Source organism: Artibeus jamaicensis, unplaced genomic scaffold, assembly GCF_021234435.1.
Source record: "Artibeus jamaicensis isolate MK-2021 breed Jamaican fruit bat unplaced genomic scaffold, CSHL_Jam_final contig_311, whole genome shotgun sequence".
NCBI classification, from domain to species: domain Eukaryota; kingdom Metazoa; phylum Chordata; class Mammalia; order Chiroptera; family Phyllostomidae; genus Artibeus; species Artibeus jamaicensis.
The window spans coordinates 8279951-8299673 of NW_026521717.1; the positions used below are offsets into that span (position 1 = coordinate 8279951).

At 38.0% G+C, this 19723-nt stretch overlaps 1 protein-coding gene and 1 pseudogene across 1 annotated transcript in view; both read right to left on the reverse strand.

The window, feature by feature from the left end:
• Positions 1–19723, reverse strand: part of HECW1 (HECT, C2 and WW domain containing E3 ubiquitin protein ligase 1) — a 675231-nt gene that overhangs the window by 417626 nt on the left and 237882 nt on the right. Inside the window, exon 5 of the mRNA XM_053662971.1 lies at positions 18560–18635. Within this exon, the coding sequence (XP_053518946.1) occupies positions 18560–18635 (76 nt within the window). The remainder of the gene's footprint in view (positions 1–18559; positions 18636–19723) is intronic.
• Positions 6867–10875, reverse strand: LOC119057937 (ataxin-7-like protein 2; annotated as a pseudogene).

Genomic DNA, 19723 nt, shown 5'->3' on the forward strand with positions numbered 1-19723 from the left:
TACATGTTCCCTGACTTGACCCTTCCCTTTCTTTTCCCTTTTATTCCCCTCCCCCAGCCTCTCTGGCTAAATTTCTTTCTCTTTGTTGATTTTCTGTCTGGAAGATCTATCCATTGAAGTCAGTGAGGTGTTAGAATCCTTGACTATGACTGTATTTCTGTTTATCACTCCCTTTATGTACATCAAGATTTGCTTTACATATTTAGGTGCTCCTATGTTGGGTGTTTACTAGGGCTGTGTTCTATTGTTAGATTGTTCTTTTTTATTAGTAAGTAGTGTTCTTCTTTTTATCATACCATATAACCTTGGCTTTAAAGTCTATTTTGTTGGATATATGTATTGCTACATCAGCTTCCCCCCCCCCTTTCCATTTACATGAAGTTTCTTTTCCCATCCCTTTACTTTTAGTCTCTGTTTATCTTTCAATACAAGGTGTGTGTCTTGGAGGCAACACATATAAGGGTCTTGTTTCTTAACCAGTCAGCTGCCCTATGTCTTTTAGGTGGAGCATTTAAGTCATTTACATTTAGGGTGATTATTGATAGACACATATTTAGTGCCATTTTATTTTTAAACTATTTTCCTCAGTTGTTGTTTTCTTTTTCTTTCCCTTACATTTCTTCTTGAAGGAAGTCTTTAACATTTTTTGCACTAGTGTTTTCATGTTAATAAAGTCCTTTATCTTTTTTTTGTTGGAGAAGCTCTTTATTTCTCCTTTGATTTTAAATGATGGTATTGCTAGGTAAAATAGCCTTGGTTGTAGGTCTTTGCTTTTCATCCCCTTGAATATTTTACACCACTCCCTTCTCACCTGAAATGTTCCTGTTGTGAAATCAGATGACAGTCTAATCTGTGCTCCCTTGTAGGTAATGACTTGGATTTCTCTGGTGGGTTTTTAGTATTCTCTCCTTGTCTTTAGGTCTTGCCACTTTGATTATGATGTGTCTTGGTGTAGGCCTCTTTGGGTCCAATGGGTTTGGAACTCTATGAGCTTCTCGGGCTTGAGTGTCTATTTTCTTTACCACATTAGGGAGTGATCAGTTACTATTTCTTCAAAAACTTCATGACCCCTTGCCCACTATCTTCTCCTTCTGGTATTCCTATTAGGCAGATGCTGTAATGCTTCATATTGTCCCAAAGGTTTCTTAAGCTCTCCTCATTTCTTAAAATTCTTTTTTCTTTTTGCTGCTGTTCTTGGGTTTTCTTTTGTGTACCTTGTCTTTCAAACCATTGATTTGATCCTTTGCTTCATCTAACCTACTGTTTATTTCTTCCAGTGTATTATTTATTTCAGATAGTAGATTCTTTATTTCTTATTGGTCCTTTTTTGCAGTTGTTATGTCTTTTTAATGCTGTTTATTATCCTTATAATCATTACTCTCAACTCTGTGTGTGACAAATTTCTTGCCTCCATTTCATCTAGTTCTTCTTCTGGAGAATTATCTTGTTCTTTCATTTGGGGATTGTTGTTTTGTTTGTTTGTTTTGGTTTTCCCATTTTGACTGCCATTTTGTGTTTGCTTCTATGTAATATGTAGATCTGCAAGACTCTTTTTGCAGGCCTAAGTCAGACCCTGACTGTATCTGCCCCTGGGCAACCTGTTTGGAGCTATCAATGATTCACAGCTTGTGGCTCCCTCTACTGGGCCTGGGTATTTGCAAAAAGAGGCTGTGCACCAAGGCTGACTGCTATCAGCATCAGGTTGAAGAAAGGGTCAGCTGATGTCACTGAGCTCCCAGAGATCTGCCTCTGCCTGCAAGCTTTTTGTTAGCCTTAAAGTGTGAACGTCTTCAAACTATACTGCTCAGCAGCAGGGCATAAACAGCACAGGGTGGGGCAGGGTAATTCCTGTGGACGCAGCTATTGCTGACTATCAGGCTGATGATATTTGGAAAGGAGTGCTGTGCCTGAGAAAGATGACTCTTGCAGTATGGGAAATTACTCAGCACAGGAATGCTGGTGGCTGTTCCTTTAGTTTTTCTCCCCAGAGCCATCAGCCTCATACTGTCCTTAAATGTCTCTAGCCCACTCTTCCCTCCCTCTGCCAGAGCCCAGGTTAAGTGGCTACAAATGGAATTTTTTCCATTGGCCCTTTGAGAGGCTTTCTGTGTCTCCAGCATTCTCTCCTTGGTGGACAGAAAGCCTCCTGTTTTTCACAGCCATGTTACTTGGATTCCTTTCCTAGTTCTGGTACTATAGGCTGGAGAGCTCAACTTGGGATTTAGATCCCACACTTCTCAGGGGGCACCACCTGGCTTCTGAAATATCCCTTCAGCTACCTTCCATGGGAGTCTACCCAGTTCTCTTGTGCCTTCCTTGCGCCCCTTACCAGTCTTGTTGTGGTGATGTGGCTTATTCTGTTTTTACATGGTTTTAAGGCTTCTCTCCAGCTAGTGTTCAGTTGGTTATTCAGGATGATTTCTCTACAATTTAGTTGTAATTCCAGTTTGGTCCTGGGAAGATGTTAATGTAGCTTTCACTTAGTCTTCTGCCATTGTAGGTCTCTTCTCAACATTTTTTTATGATGTAAAATCTATTCTCCAAGTCAAAATGTCTGCTTTTTACCCATGAATAGATTATGTAGTCCTGGTATTTATTCATCTGTAATGTAGTTATCCAACACTCTGCTGTTGAAATCCTTACCTCTGCTTTTACAGTTAGAGATGACCAACATTTTTTTCAAGATTGTTATACTTTGTGGGTCTGCTTAGTTAAAGATTTGTTGATCTTCTTTTCTTTTTTGAGGCATGGAATTCATTATGATCCTTAAATAGTATTTACATTTTTTTTGTAAATAGACATAGTAAATTAACACAAATACATTTGCAACTACTGCATGTTATATTTCCATGACCATTTAGGGTTTGCTTCTTTACTGTTAATTTACATTTCTAGTTAAATTTAATTGCTGGCAATGTTGCTTTGAAATGAGTGTAAGAAAAATGATATGGGGGGTGGCTATAGGAGATGAACCACTCCTGACAAATTTACAAAGTACCTTTTTGAACCTAGTTTGGGACTGTTTTTCTCTCGTCTAGTGAGATTAGGACCCTATGTCTACATGGCAGAGCCAAAATGGAAACCAATTAATAGAGATTTTCTCTTTTTCCCAGTTCCATGCTGCCTACCCTGTCACTCTTAGGTTTTAAGATTTTCACTGAGTGAAAATTAAAATTTATCTTCATTTCTGGCAGCTAGTGAAGTTTTCCCAGTTTCTTCTGCTTCTGAAGGTTAGTAAAAATAATTGTTACTTCTCAAGCACTTCAATAGGAACACAGTGATAGAAAGTCGAGACTTGTTAAGCATTTTGCCCTAATATACAAAAATATTTAATTTCTTTTTTTATATTAAGCAACCTAATTTTAGTTTTTAAACCTGAAATGACCATCATGAATCATCTCTGAGACAAGCCAAGAGTATGAAAACAAACAAGATAAAAAACCAATATATTTTATCTTAGAGGAAATGGAAATAATGTAGAAGACAGAAGAAAACTTCAATGGAATTCTAGGTTGTATCCTTCCAGAAAGCTAAAAAAATTGCTTTAATAAATTAAGGGTAGATTTTTAAAAATTTTATTGATTATGCCATTACACTTGTTCTATTCCCCCCTTAATTCCTCTACACCCTTCATCCTCCTCCCCCACCATTCCCCCCCTTTAGTTCATGACCACGTGTCTCAAGTTCTTTAGATTCTGTATTTCCCATACTATTCTTGCTATCCCCCCTACCTGTTTTCTACCTACCATCTATGCCACTTATTTTCTGTACCTTCTCCATCCTTCTCCTTCTCCCACTCCCCTGTTGCTAACCCTCCATGTGATCTTCATTTCTATGGTTCACTCCTGATCTACCTGTCCCCTTTGCTTTTGTTTTAGGTGTGGTTGTTAATAACTGTGAGTTTGCTGTCCTTTCACTGTTCATATTTTTTATCTTCTTTTTCTTAGATAAGTCCCTTTAACAGTAGATTTTTATGGAAAAGAAGTCATCAAATAAAAAGAAATCATTCTTATAAATTAAAAACATAAAGATAATTTAAAAATTCCCTACAAGTTAGACTGAAAACACAAAGATACAAAATGTGAGAAGTTTTAAGATCTAAAACTTATAAGATGTCCAGACTGAAATAAGAGAGATTAGAAGTGAAGAAAAAGTAAAGATATAATTTAAAAATCTTTTCAAGAGCTAGAGAGATCTGAGTCTCAAACTATGAAAAGTTCCACCAAGTATCATCAAACAGAAAATACTAAAAAGACACACATCTTGGTGACATTTCTAAATCACAAAATAAAAACAAAATTCTCAACACTTCTGGATTATTTTGAACCTGCAATTCTATATCAGCCAAACTGCCAAGCTAATGATTTTCTTTTTCTTTTTGTCCCCCCACCATTTCCCCAACCCCAGTCATTCCCACTTCTTACTCTTGATTCTACCTTTCATCCAAAACCAAAACCTTTGGTTTTGTCCATGTGTCCTTTATATATGTTCCTGACTTTTCTCCTATTCCGCTTTGCATAGCATTCACTTTTTCCTCTATTTTGCGACCACACTCTAACATTTCCCTAAACAACTTAATTATCAGTGTTCTGAACTCTATATCTGATAGCTTGTCTATCTCTTCATCACTTAGTTCTATATTTAGAGCTTTGATCTGTTCTTTCATTTGGGCCATATTATTTGTCTTGGGTACCTTTTACCTTGTAAGGGGTGGAGTGTTAGGTATTTGCCAGGGCAGGGCAACCCAGGTCACTGCTGTCTCCTGGTGCTGTATGTGGGGGAGGGGTCCAAGAGGAAACAATGCTACTTGCTCAGCTCTCTGCCCACTTTCAGTCACTTCCTCTTGTAACCACAAGCAAATTGGGCCCTTCTGGTGCTGATTCCCTGGTAGGGGGGCTTGTGCACATTCTAGGACCCTGTGGGTCTCTCCAAGGAACTCTTCTGTGAGACTGAGAGTTTCCCCCACCTCCGCAATTCCTATTCATTTTTAAATGGTTTTATTTATTTATCTTTAGAGAAGAAGGGAAGGAGAGAGGGAGAGAAATGTCAATGTATGGTTGCCTTTCATGTGTCCCCTGCTGGGAACTGGCCTTCAACCCAGGCATGTTCCCTGGCTGAAAATTGAACTGCGATCCTTTGGTTCACAGGCCAGCACTCAATCCACTGAGATACACCAGGCAGGACCCATACATTTTTTTTACAGCCACAGGCTTTGAGGTTTTATTTCCCTCACTGGATACCTTATTGGGAGCCTGGGTTGTGTGGCCTGTCTTGCTCCCCAGTTGTTTCTTCCAGGTTATCCACATGCAAATGTAAGACCTCCCAGTCCACCAGCCACTGCCTTACCCACCAGGTCCTCCAGCTGCCACCTTGTGAAAGGTCCTCTGCAATCCAGCTGCCCATCTCTGTCCCTTCTACCAGTCTAAATGAATGTTTCTTCTTTAACTCCTTGGTTGTTGGATTACTGTGCAGTTTTATTTTCTGGCAGTCCTGGGTTGTTGTTTTTTTTTAATTTGTTGTTGTCCTTCTTTTGGTTGTTTAAGGAGGCAAAGTGCACCTACCTATACCTCAATTTTGTCCAGAAGTGTAATTTCTTTAAAAAAATTTTTTAAACCTAGACAGATGTATGCTAAAGTTATTACTGTTTTTGTTTTTTGGCAAAACAACTTTTCTTTTAGAGCAGTTGTAGATTCACAACAAAGTTTGAGGAAGTTTAGATATTTTTTATAGATTGCCTACCCAACAAATGTATAGCCTCTTCCATTATCGACATTCCATACCAGAGTGGTGTACTTGTTACAAATGATGAATCTATATTGAGGCATCATAATCACAAATGAATTACAAATACTTTACTTCCTTCTTTAAAGTTTATAGATTACATTAGTTTTTCACTCTTGGTGTTGTACATTCTGTTAGTTTTCACAAATGTATGATGACATGAATTTATCAGTAGAGTATCACACACAATATTTTTCACTGTCCTAAAATTCCTCTGTGCTCTGCATATTCATCTCTACTCTTTCAACCCCTGGCAACCACTGATCTTTTGACTATCTATATAGTTTTACCTTTTCCAGAGTGCGACGTAGTTAGAATCATGGCATACGTATGATTGGCGCTTTTTTTTCACTTAGTAATATGCATTCCATGCCTTTTCGTGGCTTAATGGCTCATTTCTTTTTGGTATCAAATGATATTTCATTATATAAATTTACAACAGTTTACTTATCTGTTCACCTCCTGAAGGACTTCTTGAGTACTTCCAAGTTTTGGCAGTTATGAATGAGGATGCAATAAACACCTGTCTGTAAGATGTGCATGAAGTTAAATTTTCAATCCATTTGTGTAAATTCCAAGAAGTGTGATCACCAGATCACATGGTAAGAGTATGTTTAGTTTTGTAAGAAACTACAATGTTTTCCAGAGTGTATTTGTTGTTTTGCATTCCCACCAGCAATGAATGATAGTTCCTGTTTCTCTACAACCATCATCATTTTATATTTTCAGTTTTCTGGATTTGGACCATTCAAACAGGTATGTAGTGATACATCATTTTTGTTTTAATATGCATTTCCCTGATGAGGTATCAAGTGGAGCATCTTTTCATATAATCATTCACCATCTGTACATTTTTTGCGTTGAAGGGTCTTCTAATATCTTTGGACCATTTTTCAACTTGTTTTCTCAAATTAATGAGTTTTAAGAGTTATTTGTATATTTTGGATACCTGTCTTTTTTGAAGTATTCTGAAGTGTTTTTTTCCCTTAAAAATAATATAAAGTTATAAAAAGTGGCAGCAGCATGGGAGCTGGATCTGGAGGGGAGGAGGTTCTGGCAACTCCATTGTAATAGGCAGGCACTTCTTAATAATGGGCTTCTGACTTTGTTATAGAACACTTCTCCTCAAAGGCCAGGGTTGGACCCAGCTTCATGCAATACACAGAGCAGGCTGCTTAACAGAAAGGCAGGCTTGGCAATGCTTGGTCTTATCTAGCTAATAGTAAACAGACATGTTTTTACCTTCTTGGCTACCTCCTATCCAGAGAGGAAGTTGGTTTGCAGGGCCTTCACTGGGTTTCTATCTGAGAATTCTTGATTTGTGTGGTGGGCTGATGAGGGGAACCCTGACAGTCCAGAGGCCCTGCCCACTTCACTCTTGGCCTTGCTATCCCATTAAGCCCCATATCCAAGGCTATTTTAGTTTTGGCTGAGAAGCTTTAGCAGTTAAAGGATTGACTTTTCCAATGGGCTCTAGGATGCAGGTAGATTTGAAAATTGTGGGGCCAGGGGATAACTTTCACTTTTGATATTGGATCACTTGCTGGCTTTAAAAGGAGCAAACTTGCTGAAGGACAGAGATGAATGTTGGCAGGCAGTGGTGAGGTAATGATCTGGCTCCACCATGCACTCTGCCTGGTTGTAGACAACTGCCATACTGGAGATGCCAGTAGGGTAGCTTGGTACAAGGCTGTCCTTGGTGAGGGGGGTGGTAGAAGCTGGGCAGGCAGGTCTGGGGACTGAGTCTGGAAGGTGAGGGCAGCTGCCCAGTGGATGGCGTCAGGGAAGAAAATAAGGAGGACTTAACAATGTGGGATGAAGGCTCAGCCATCAGTGGGATCATCCACATATGTGAACTGAGATGCCTGTCCAGCATGAAGCTCAGTACCAAGTAGAACAGGTCTAGTCTTCCGCTAAACACATAACAACCAAAATTCACCAGCCATTTCTCAAAGCAGGCAAAATGCCTGTGTGGCCTGGGGGTCAGGTCACACAATGGGAGTCCAGGGGAAAGTGAGGTCATCAGATGTTCCCTCCTCCTCACTCTCCTTGCTGTAGGCCCAGGATCTACCCAGGGAATGTGGAAATGTGGCTCCACAACCGTCATCATTCAACATAATCTCAGGGCAGTGCTGGGTCTTGGGCAACATACAGTATGGGTAAGTCTGCTTGGCATGAGCAGATAATATGCTGCTGGGAGTGGTTGCCACTTAAGCAACCTGAACTGAGGAGGAGGACTCCTGGAAGAAGTGCTAGAAAGCTGGAGCTTTGCACCCTGGATTCTTCTCTTTTGTGAATATCTTCTCCCAGAATGTGGTATGTCTTCTAATTCTCCTCATATTGTATTTTACAGTGCAGATGATTCTAATGTCAATGAAGTCCATATTATTCCTTTCATGTAGCATTTTTTTCACGTGTCATATCTTTGGTGTTGTATCTAAAACAGCATCATGGTACATAAAGGTCATCTAGATTTTCTTCTATGTCATCTTCTAGGAGTTTTATAGTTTTGTATATTACACTTAAGTCTATGATCCATTTTCAGTAATATTTTGTGAAGGGTATAAGGTTTGTGTATAAATTTCTTTTGCATGTGAATGTTCAGTTGTTCTAGGACCATTTATTGAAAAGAGTATTTTTTGTTCCCTTTGCTCATTTGTCAAAGACCAGTTGGCTCTATCAATTGTCTATTTCTGGGTTCTCTATTCTGTTCCATTGATCAATTTCTCTATTCTTTCCTGATTACCACGCTGTCTAACACGAATACCAACTTTATCGTGCTACTTTTTCCCTTCAAAAATTATTTATTTTTATTTATGTTTGAATACAGTTGTCTCTATTTTCCCATCACCACTTTCCCCTGCCCTACCCACTCCCACCCCAAATCCTACACCCCTTTGGCTTTGTTAATGAGTACTTTATACATGTTCATTTAAAACCTTTTCTCTTCTTAACTATATTATTTCCCTTTTCTCTCCCCTCTAGTTACTGTCAGATTGTTCTTAATTTCAATCTCTCTAGTTATACTTTGCTTGCATGTTTGTTTTGTTAATTAGGTTCCATTTATAGTTGAGATCATATGGTATTTGTTTTTCACCACCTGGCTTATTTCACTTAGCATAATGCTCTCCAGTTCCATCCATGTTGTTGTGAAGGGCAGGAGCTCCTTCTTTCTTTCTACTGCATAGTATTCCATTGTATAAATGTACCATACTTTATTGATCTATTCATTTACAGATGGGTACCTAGTCTGCTTCCAGCACTTGACCATTGTAAATTGTGCTGCTAAGAACATTGGAGTGCATCGGATCTTTTGAATTAGTCTTTCAGGATTTTTAGGGTGTAATCCCAGCAGTGGAATTTTTGGGTCAAAAGACAATTCCGTTTTTAGTTTTCTGAGGAAATTCCATACTGTTTTCCACAGAGGCTGCACCAGATTTCACTCCCACTAACAGTGCACTAGGGTTCCCTTTTCTCCACAACCTCTCCAGCACTCACTGGTTGTTGATTTGTTATAATGGTTATTCTGACTGGTGTGAAGTGGTATCTCATCATGGTTTTAACTTGCATCTTTCTGATGGCTAGTGATGCTGAGCCTCCTCTCATATGTCTCTGAGCCCTCTGTATATTCTTCTTAGAGAACTGTCTGTTCAGGTACTTGATGATTTTTCAATTGGATTGTTTCTCTTCCTGGTGTGGAGTCCTGTGAGTTCTTGATATTTTATGGAGATCAATCCCTTGTCTGAGATATCATTGGCGAATATATTTTCCCATACAGTTGGTTCCGTTTTCATTTTTCTAATGTTTTCTTTACCCATGCAGAAGATTTTTATTTTCATGAAGTCCCATTTGTTTATTTTTTCCTTTATGTTCCTTGCTCAAGGGCACATATTGGTGAAAATATTACTGCAAGGAATATCCAAGATTTTCTTGCCTATCTTTTCCTCTAGGACTTTCATGGTATCCCCACTTATATTTAAGTTTTCTATCCATCTTGAGATTTGTTTGTTTGTTTTGTATGGTGTAAGTTGGTGGTTGAGTTTCTTTCTTTCTTTTCCTTTTTCTTTCTTTCTTCTTTTTTTTTTTTTTTGCATGTAGCTAGCCACATCTCCCAATACCATTTGTTGCAGAGGCTATTTTTATTCCTCTTTATGCTTCTGCCTCCTTTGTCAAATATTAATTCACCATAGAGACTTAAGTTTATTTCTGGGCTATCTATTTTATTCCATTTATTATGTGTCTGTTCTTATGCCACTAACAGACTGTTTTGATTACTGTGGCCTTGTAATATAATTTGATGTCAGGTATGGTTATACCACCTACTTTGTTCTTTGTTAAAATTGCTGAGGCCATACTGGGTCATTTATGGTTCCATACAAATTTTTTAAATGTTTGTTCTATATCAGTGAAATATGTCTTTGGTATTTTAATAAAAATTGCATTGAATTTATAAATTGCTTTGGAAAGTACGGACATTTTGATGTTAATTCTTCCAATACATGGACATAGTATATACTTCCATTTATTTGTGCCTTCCTTAATTTTTTTCTTCAGTGTTGTGTAGTTTTCTGAGTATAGGTCTTTTACCTCCTTAGTTAGTTTTATTGCTAGGTACTTTATTTTTCTTGCTGAATGGGGATTTCAGCAAGAAATGGGGATTTCAGTAGCAAATGGGGATTTTTCCTGATTTCCATTTCTGATATTTCATTGTTGGTGTACAAAAATGCCTTTGATTTCTGAATATTGACTTTGTGTCCCACCGTTTTTGCCAAATTCACTTATTAGGCTGAGTGGTTTCATGATTGAGTGGGGCTTAGCTCATCCTTACACGTTTTTTAAAATTCTCCTGTGAAACCATCCAATCTAGAGCGTTTTTGTGCTGGTTGCTTTTTGATTACTGCTTTGATTTTGTTAGCTGTTATTGATCTTTTCAGGCTTTTTGCTTCTTCTTCATTGAGTTTGGAAGATTATATTTTTCTAGAAATTTGTCCATTTTGCCTAGGTTTTCAATTTTCTCCGCATATATTTATTCATAGTAATTCCTTACAATCCTTTGTATTTCTGTGCTATAAGTTGTAAATTCTCCTCTTTCATCTTTGATTGCATTTATTTGGGTCCTCTCTGTTTTTTTCTTGATGAGTCTGCCTAAAGGCTTGTTGATTTTGTTTATCTTTTCAAAGAACCAGTTCATGGATTTATTGATCCTTAGAATTTTTTCTTCTGTCTCTGTGTTGTTTAATTCTGCTCTGATCTTGGTTATTTTCTTTCTTCTACTTGCTCTTGGCTGTCTTTTTTGTTTTTTCTCCAGTTCTTGTACATGTAGGGTTAAGTTGTTTGTTTGAAATGTTTCTATCTTTTTCAGGTAGGCTTGCATTGCTATGAACTTCCCTCTCAGGACTTCCTTTGCTGTGTCCCATAAGTTTTGGACTATTGTGAGTTCATTTTCATTAGTTTCTACAAACTTTTTGATTTCTCCCTTGATCTCATTCTTAACCCATTCATTGTTTAATACACAGGTGGCAAACATGAGACCATATCCAGCCTTATACCTTGTTTTATCCAGCCCAGAACCTTCTTTCTACCCTGCAGCAGTGCCAAGGTCTTGCTTAACTGTTAAGTAGTAGTTATATTTATACAGTCCTAAAATTGCATTTGGCCCTTTGAAGGCAACCGTGAGGCTGACCGATGTGGCCCCCAGTGAAAATGAGTTTGACACCCCTGGTTTAATAGCATGTTATTCAGTCTCCATGAGTTTGAGGGTTTTTTTTAGTTTTTTTCCTAGGGGTTGGTTTCTAATTTCAGGCCTCGGTGGTCTGAAAAGATGCAATTTACATTTAAAGTTATTATTGGTAGGTTCTTATTCATTGCCATTTCATTGCCTTTGTACCTACCTTAGTTCCTTTCTCTTTCACTGTTTTTCTTCCTCTTCTTAGACCAGTCTCTTTAACATATCTTGCAGTGCTGGATTCATGGAGGAGTATTCTTTTCGCCTTATTTTGTCTGGGAAGCCCCTTATTTGGCCTTCCATTTTAATTGAGAGCCTTGCTGTACAGTCTCTGTTGCAGGCCTTTGTTTTTTATTATTTAGAATATTTCTTGCCATTCCTTTTAGGCAATGTTTCTGTTGAGAGGTCAGCTGCTAGCCTTATTGGGGCTCCCTTGTACACTACTTCCTGTTGCTCCTTTGCTGCCTTTAAGATTGTCTCCTTGTCTTAAATTTTTGCCATTTTAATTATGATGTGTTTTGCTGTCGGTCTCTTTGGGTTCCTCTTGATTTGGAGCCTCTCCTTCCTGGACTTGTGTGGCTTGTTCTCTCATCACATTAGGAAAGTTTTCCATCATTATTTTTTCAAACAGGCTTTCTATCCCTTGCTTCTTTTCTTCTCCTTCTGGTATCTCTAGTATACGGATATTATTCTGTTTCATATTGTCCTACATTTCCCTTAACCCCTTGTCATTCTTTTTTGTCTTTTCTTGGTCTTTATAGGAGTCTTTTTCTACTTTGTCCTCCAACTTACTAACTCAATCTTCTGCTTCATTAAGCCTTCTTTTGATTCCTTCTACTGTGTTCTTTAATTCAGAAATTATATCCTTCATTTCTTCTTCATCTTTGTTGATTGTTTCTGTGTCCTTTTTTACACTGATATAGTTTACAGTAAGTTTCTTGTAATTTCTCTGTATTTTTTTTTGGTAATTTTCACTGAGTTCATTGAGCTTTACTATAACCACTGTTTTAAACTCAGTATTTGATACTTGACTTGCCTGTATTTCTTTTATCATTCTTCCTGAGGATTCCTCCTTTCCTTTTGATTGGGTGTTATTTCTTTATCTTTCATTATTTGTAGGACTCTCCTTGTTTGCTTCTACTTCTTAAATTGATTTGTTTTTCTTTCTGACTTCATGGTGTGAACATCTATGGTGGTAGGCCTGTGAGATTCAGTGGTGAAGTCTCCTTGATCACCTGAATTTGATGTTCTTGGGATGTATTTTATGTTTTTTATTCGGTTTTTCTGGATGTAATTGGGTTTTTATTGTTTTTGGGTCATTCTTTCATGGGTCTTTCCCTGACACTGGTTGAATGAGGGTCACTCTGCCCACCATGTCTTGTGTGCTATTGTGCAGGTGCTGCTTGAACAAAACCACAGAGCCCAAGAAAGAAACCCATACCTGTAATTATAACTTCCCCCAACAATCCCAGCATCAATAGCAAATTAACTATTATTAATAAGGGTGTAACAAGATTAAGACTATCATAAGAAAGAAGAGTTGATCCAAGATGACCTACTGAAAGAGCAATTATTTTGATAGAGTAGAGGGAAGAGCACTAATAAGAGTTGGAAGCTGATGTAATGTAGAGAAGGTAAAGTATACCCAATGAATAAAGAAATGGAATGAAGAGTGTGGAATGGAGTATGAGAAGGGAAGCATATAATATTAAGTTTAAACAGGAATTAAGCCTTGGCTGGTATGGCTCAGTGGGCTGAGCACCAGCCTGTGAATCAAAGTTTTCCTGGTTTGATTCCCAGTCAGGGCACATGTCTGGATTGAAGGCCAGGTCCTCTGTGTTAGACAGAAAGGGGCAACCACACATTGATGTTTATCTCTCTCTTCTACCTCTTTTCCTCTCTCTCTAAAAATACATAAAAATATTCAACTTAGAAAAATATTTTAAAAATTTAAAATAGTACAGAAAAAACAAAGTGAGAGAGAGAAAGAAAAAAAGAAAAGATTAAATGAGAAAAATATAGAAGCCAAATTGGAGAAAATGATCCACAAGATCATTTTCATCATAAACAAATGAACTAAAATTAATATAGGTGGTATGGAAATGAGAAGAAAAAAGAAACAAAGACAAGTCTAAGAGATGTTTGGAGGAATAGAAAGTGATTCTGTAATGATGGAAGGAGAGGGAATACTGAGTGAGAAACAAAAGCCAGACTAAATGAGGGAAAATTAAAATTTGGGATGAGAAGGAAAAGAAAAAAAAGGAGAAGAAAGAAAAATAAAAGGAAAGGATGAAAGGGAAGTAGAAGAAAGACAAAAAACAAGAAGTAAAAAAAAAATTGGCTAAGACAGCAGAATTAAAATTTGAGACACAAAAAAAAAAAAGAATAGGAGAGGGGTCCCATAAGACTGGTTATTTGAAGTGCAGAATTAGTGAAGCTCTAGAGATAACCTTGAAAAACAATGCAACAACAACTACCCTACCCACAACCAAGTAGCAAAATTTGTTGAAGGTATAGAGAGAATGTGGGTATTTTAAGAGTCAAGCAAAAGGATGTGAAATGACCCTTGACAAGAGAATTCATTTTAAGGGTCTGTTTGGGGGAGAAATAGAGAGTGTAGAGTGGAAACAAGTTGTAGCTAGACAGAAAACCAAAATCGAAATAAAAATATTGTAAGGAAAGAGGAAGGTAAAATGGACTAAGAAAAGGGATGGGCAAAATTTGTTAATTGAAATACACTGTAGTATAAAATATAGTGACTTATACAGAAACTCACTAAATAAGTAATGATGTAATAAAGCTGTGCAGCAAAGAAAATATCACAAATCATGAAGAAGACTGCAGTGGCTTTCCTCTCAGTAGTCTCTTGTATTTAGCACTGTTTTTATCTTTCTGGATCTGCCTCTTGTGATGTCAGATGTTGACTCCATCTGACCTTAGGCAGCCTGTTGGGTAGTTCCCATGATCTGCTGTCACTGGCTGTCTCCTCCAATTGTTAATCTGGTGACTCCACTCAGCAGTCAGGTTTAAGCACCATAGGGTGGGGCCAAATCCCTCCTGGGGTGGAAGCTATTGTTTCCCCTCAGGCTGCTGCTGTTTGAAGGGGAGTGGTCTGCCTGAGCAGGATGGTTTCTGTGTATGGGGGTTGGCTCAGCACTGAATCCCAGCAGCTACTTTGTCAATTTTCTACCCACAGCCTTTGTCCCCAGACTCTCCTCAAATCTCTCTAGTCCACTCTGCCCTGCCGTTTGCCAATGATCTACTGTCTCTGGCTACCTCCTTCAGTTGTTCATCTTGTAACTAGGACTCAGCAGTCAAGCTTAAGCACCAAATGGCCAGGGAAGATACCTTCCTGTGGTCAGGGCTATTGTTTCCCTTCAGGCTACTGCCACTCAGAGGGGAATGGTCTGCCTGAACACAAAGGTTGCTGCTGTCTGGGGGATGACTCAGCACCAGGATCCCTGTGGCTATTCTCTCCGCTCTCTTCTCAAGGGTTCTGTCCACAGTCTCTCCTCAGGCATCTCCAGCCCACTCTGCCCCCACCTTTGCTGGAGCCCCAAGTAAGTGGCTGCAAATGAAAATTTGTGTGTTGGCCCTTTAAATGGCCCTTACATCTCCAACTGTCTGTGTCTGGCAGACAGCAACCATACTGCTTTTTGTTGTTGGTTGTTATCCATGTACTTTTTAGGTTTTGGTGTTCTGGGCTGGGAATTCTAGCTTAGGCTTTAGACCGCAATCTTCTCCGGGAGATCCAACTGGCCACTTAATTATCTGGCTGTCACTGCCACCTGTGGGTGCCCAGCCAGACCTCTTGAGTCTCCACCACATGCCTTACCAGACAGGTTGTGCTGAAGCTGGTTCTGTATGTCCAAAGTCATATGCTACTCTCTGATTATTGCTCAGTTGTTTGTTCCAGGTGGTTTATCCACAATTGAGTTGTTATTCCAGATTGTTCCTGAGAGGAGGTCAGTGTGACTTCCATTCACTCCTCCACCATTTTCCTTCTTATAGTAAGTTTTAAATTTGGGTAGTACCATACAAATGGTATTGCATTTAAAATTTCAAATTCTACATGATCGAGTATACATGGAAAATCCTATAGACTCTACCAAAAAAACTGCTCAAACTAATTAATGAATTTGGCAAAACAGCAGGATACAAAGTCAATATCCAGAAATCAAAGGCATTTTTGTATACTAACAATGAATCAGCAGAAGCAGAAATCAAGGAAAAAATCCCATTCAACATAGCAAAAAGAAAAATAAAATATCTGGGAATAAACCTAACCAAGGAGGTAAAAGACCTGTATGCAGAAAACTACACAGCACTGAAGAAAGAAATCAGGGAAGGCACAAATAAATGGAAACATTTACCATGTTCATGGATTGGAAGAATTAACATCATGAAAATGTCCATACTACCCAAAGCAATATACAGATTCAGTGCAATCCCTATTAAAGTACCAATGGCATATTTCACAGACATAGAACAAACACTTCAAAAATTTATATCAAACCATAAATGATCCCGAATAGCAGCTGCACTTTTGAGAAAGAAGAACAAAGTAGGAGGGATCACAATACCTGATATCAAACTGTATTACAAAGCCACTATAATTTAAACAGCCTGGTACTGGCATAAAAACAGGCACATAGACCAATTGAACAGAACCAAGAGCCCAGAAATCAACCCAACTCTCTACAGTCAATTAATATTCAACAAAGGGGGCAGTAACATAAAATGGAGTAAAGATAGTCTCTTCAACAAATGGTGTTGGGAGAACTGGACAGCTACATGCAAAAAAATGAAACTTGAACACCATACACCAAAATAAATTCAAGGTGGATAAAAGACTTAAATATAAGTCGTGACACCATTAAAGTCCTAGAGAGGAACATTGGCAAGAAAATCTCAGATATTCCAGGCAGCAACATTTTTATGGATATGTCCCCTAGAGCAAGGAATATAAAGGAAAGAATAAACAAATGGGATCTCATCAAAATAAAAAGCTTCTGTGTGGTTAAAGAGAACAGTATTAAATTAGCAAGACAAGCAAATGTATGGGAAAACATATTTGCCAATGATACCACAGACAAAGGTTTAATCTCCAAAATATACAAAGAACTTACAAGACTCCACTCTAAGAAGATATCTAACCCAATTAAAAAAAATGGGAAAAGGACTTGAACAGACACTTCTCCTAGGAGGACAAACAGAAAGAATATCCAGAGACACATGAAGAGATGGCTCCATATTGTTAGCTATCAGAGAGATGCAAATTGAAACCACAATGACATACCACTTTTCACTGGTCAGGATGGCCATCATAAAGAAAGCAACAAACAACAAATGTTGGAGAGGGTGTGGGGAAAAGGGGTCCTTAATTCACTGTTGGTGGGATTGCAGACTGATACAACCATTATGGAAAACAGTATGGAATTTTCTCAGAAAAATAAAAATCCACCTGCCTTTTGGCCCAGCAATTCCACTGCTAGGATTATATCCCAAGAATCCTAAAACATCAATTTCAAAGAACCTATGCACTACAGTGTTCATAGCAGCACAATTTACAATAGCCAAGAGTTGGAAGCAACCCAGGTGCCCATCAGTAAATGAATGGATCAGAAAATGATGGTACATATACACAATGGAATTCTATGCAGCAGAGAGAAAGAAGGAGCTTCTACCCTTTGCAACAACATGGATGGAACTGGAAAGCATTATGCTGAGTGAAATAGGCCAGGCGTTGAAAGAAAAATACCATATGATCTCACCTTTAACAGGAAGCTAAACAACAAAACAAACAAGCAAACAGAACAAAAACAAAGACACTGAAATAGAGAACAAGTGGGCAGCGACCAGAGGGGAGAGGGAAGGGAATTTAAGGGGGAAAAAGGGGAGGGATTTTGAGTAACAAGTATGAAAGACACAGGGATGAGGACTAGGGAGGGAGGAAATGGGAGGCAGGTGGGGAGCACGGGGCGGGGGCGGGGGGGCTGGGATGGGAGAAATAGACAAAAAAAATGTACTTGAAAAATAACTAAATAAAATTTAAAAAATAATAAAAAAAAACAACAAAAAAACAAATTCTACATGATCATTTTTGGTATATAGAAAAGTAATTGAATTTTTTTTTATATGTTAACCTTGCATCCTGCAACTTTTCTACAATTGCTTATCACTAAATCTTTAGACACGCATTTCCTTTACTAGGGCTCACTTAAACATGAAAAGCCCCACTGACTGTCCATCTTCCAAGAACAGGGCCGGAGTGTGATCTCAGATCTCTGACATTTATGGCCTGTAATATTCATTGGTTTGAAATCAAGCCTAAGAAAATAGTTTCTCAAACTGTACTCACCAGAATCCTAGAGCTTCATGCCATTGCACATCTTCAAAGATGACTTAAGGTGGGATCAAGCATCTAGAGCTCTGAGCTTTGTATAGCATTTGAGCCAGAGTTATTAATTTTTTTCTTTATACTTTTAATATTGAAATTATTTTAGATTTACAGAACAGTTGCAAAGATAGTACAATACTTTTATCCAGTTTCCCCATTGTTAACGTATTACAGAACTATGGTACATAATTAAAAATAAAAAATTAACTAAATACTATTAACTAAATCACAGGCTTTATATGGCTTATACTGTTTTTTCCATGAATGTACTTTTTTGAGCAACTCAGTTGGGCTTAATAGAGATTTTATTTTTTTAAAAAGGGTCTGTTAGCTGCTTCTCTCCTCAGGCTTTCCCTTATCTCCACAACATAAAAATTCTCAATTACTGCTGCTTAAAAACAAAGGTGGAATAGTAGCTTCTCTTATCAATATTTCAAAGAACTTTTGCATCTATTACTTATTGAATCTTTTAATATCTTCATGAGGTCAAGGGGAATGAAGCAGATATTTTAAATTATTGTTTTGCAGATAGAGAAATTGAGGCACAGAGAAGGTGAGCCACTTTTAGGTAAGAGTCGAATTGAAGTGGGTCTTCTGACAGTTGGTTGACATTCTTGTCCTCTCCACAAGGCCTACAAGTAACCAAAACATACCTGAGAGAGAAAAGCTGATCAGCCTCCGACCTCCTTGTCCCTGAACAGTCTCATAAGAGCCAACAACTTTAAAAATCTGTAAGAAGAAAATTAAAAACAAGCATTGAAATACATATACTCCAACACAAACATGCTTTATTATGGTTATTTTTTCTTTTTTTTTAATTTTTATTTTATTGATTATGCCATTAGTTGTTCTATTCCCCTCCCTTCATTTCCCTCCACCCTGCACCCTCCCACCCCTACCATTCCCCCCCTTTAGTTTATGACCATGTGTCTCAAGTTCTTTGGATTCATTATTTCCCATACTATTCTTGCCCTCCCCCTATCTATTTTCTACCTACCATCTATGCTACTTTTTTTCTGTACCTTCTTCCCCCTTCTCCTCCCACTCCCCTGTTGCTAACCCTCCATGAGATCTTCATTTCTATGGTTCTGCTGCTGATCTAGCTGTCCTTTTAGCTTGCTTTTGTTTTAGATGTGGTTGTTAGTAACTGTGAGTTTGCTGTCCTTTCGCTATTCATATTTTTTATTTTTTCAATTACAATCTATGAAGAGCAGCACTGTGATTTTATTAGGCTATTTTTGATTAAAACAAGCTTCTAGCAACCTAATACCTTTTTCTAGTAATAGAGTGGAAAATGTATGGATAAGGCATACTTTCCAGAGAAATTTAAATCAACAAATAAAATTACTGTAATATTAGAGGCCCTTTGTGACTACTTATGTGAAAAATGACATTTTACATTCAAATTTGCAAAAAAAAGTGTTTATTAAAGCAGACCTTAAGGGAGTAGAATCATTGTCAATTGATGTTTACTGTTGTAATTATAATTTGTTTTCCTTTAGAAAAGTATACTGTTAAACTGTTGTATCTCCTAACGTAAATAGTGGGCTGGCTGCTATTGAATGTGTTGTGCAATTGCACTGCCAAACAGTTGGCTGAAGTGAAAGTAAGGCAGTGAGGTGAGCTGAAGTTGGAGAGGGATATGAGATTGACTCAAGCTGACTATAAAGAAGCCTTAAGATAACAGCTATAGCATACCAGCAAAAAGCCACAGGATCCAGCTTGTTGTTTTCTGTATGTTCTTGTGCATAAGCTTACTAGGGCTAGGTTGAGGATGTTCATAGCCCAGTCAGACTGGAATCCCTATAAGTGGGATC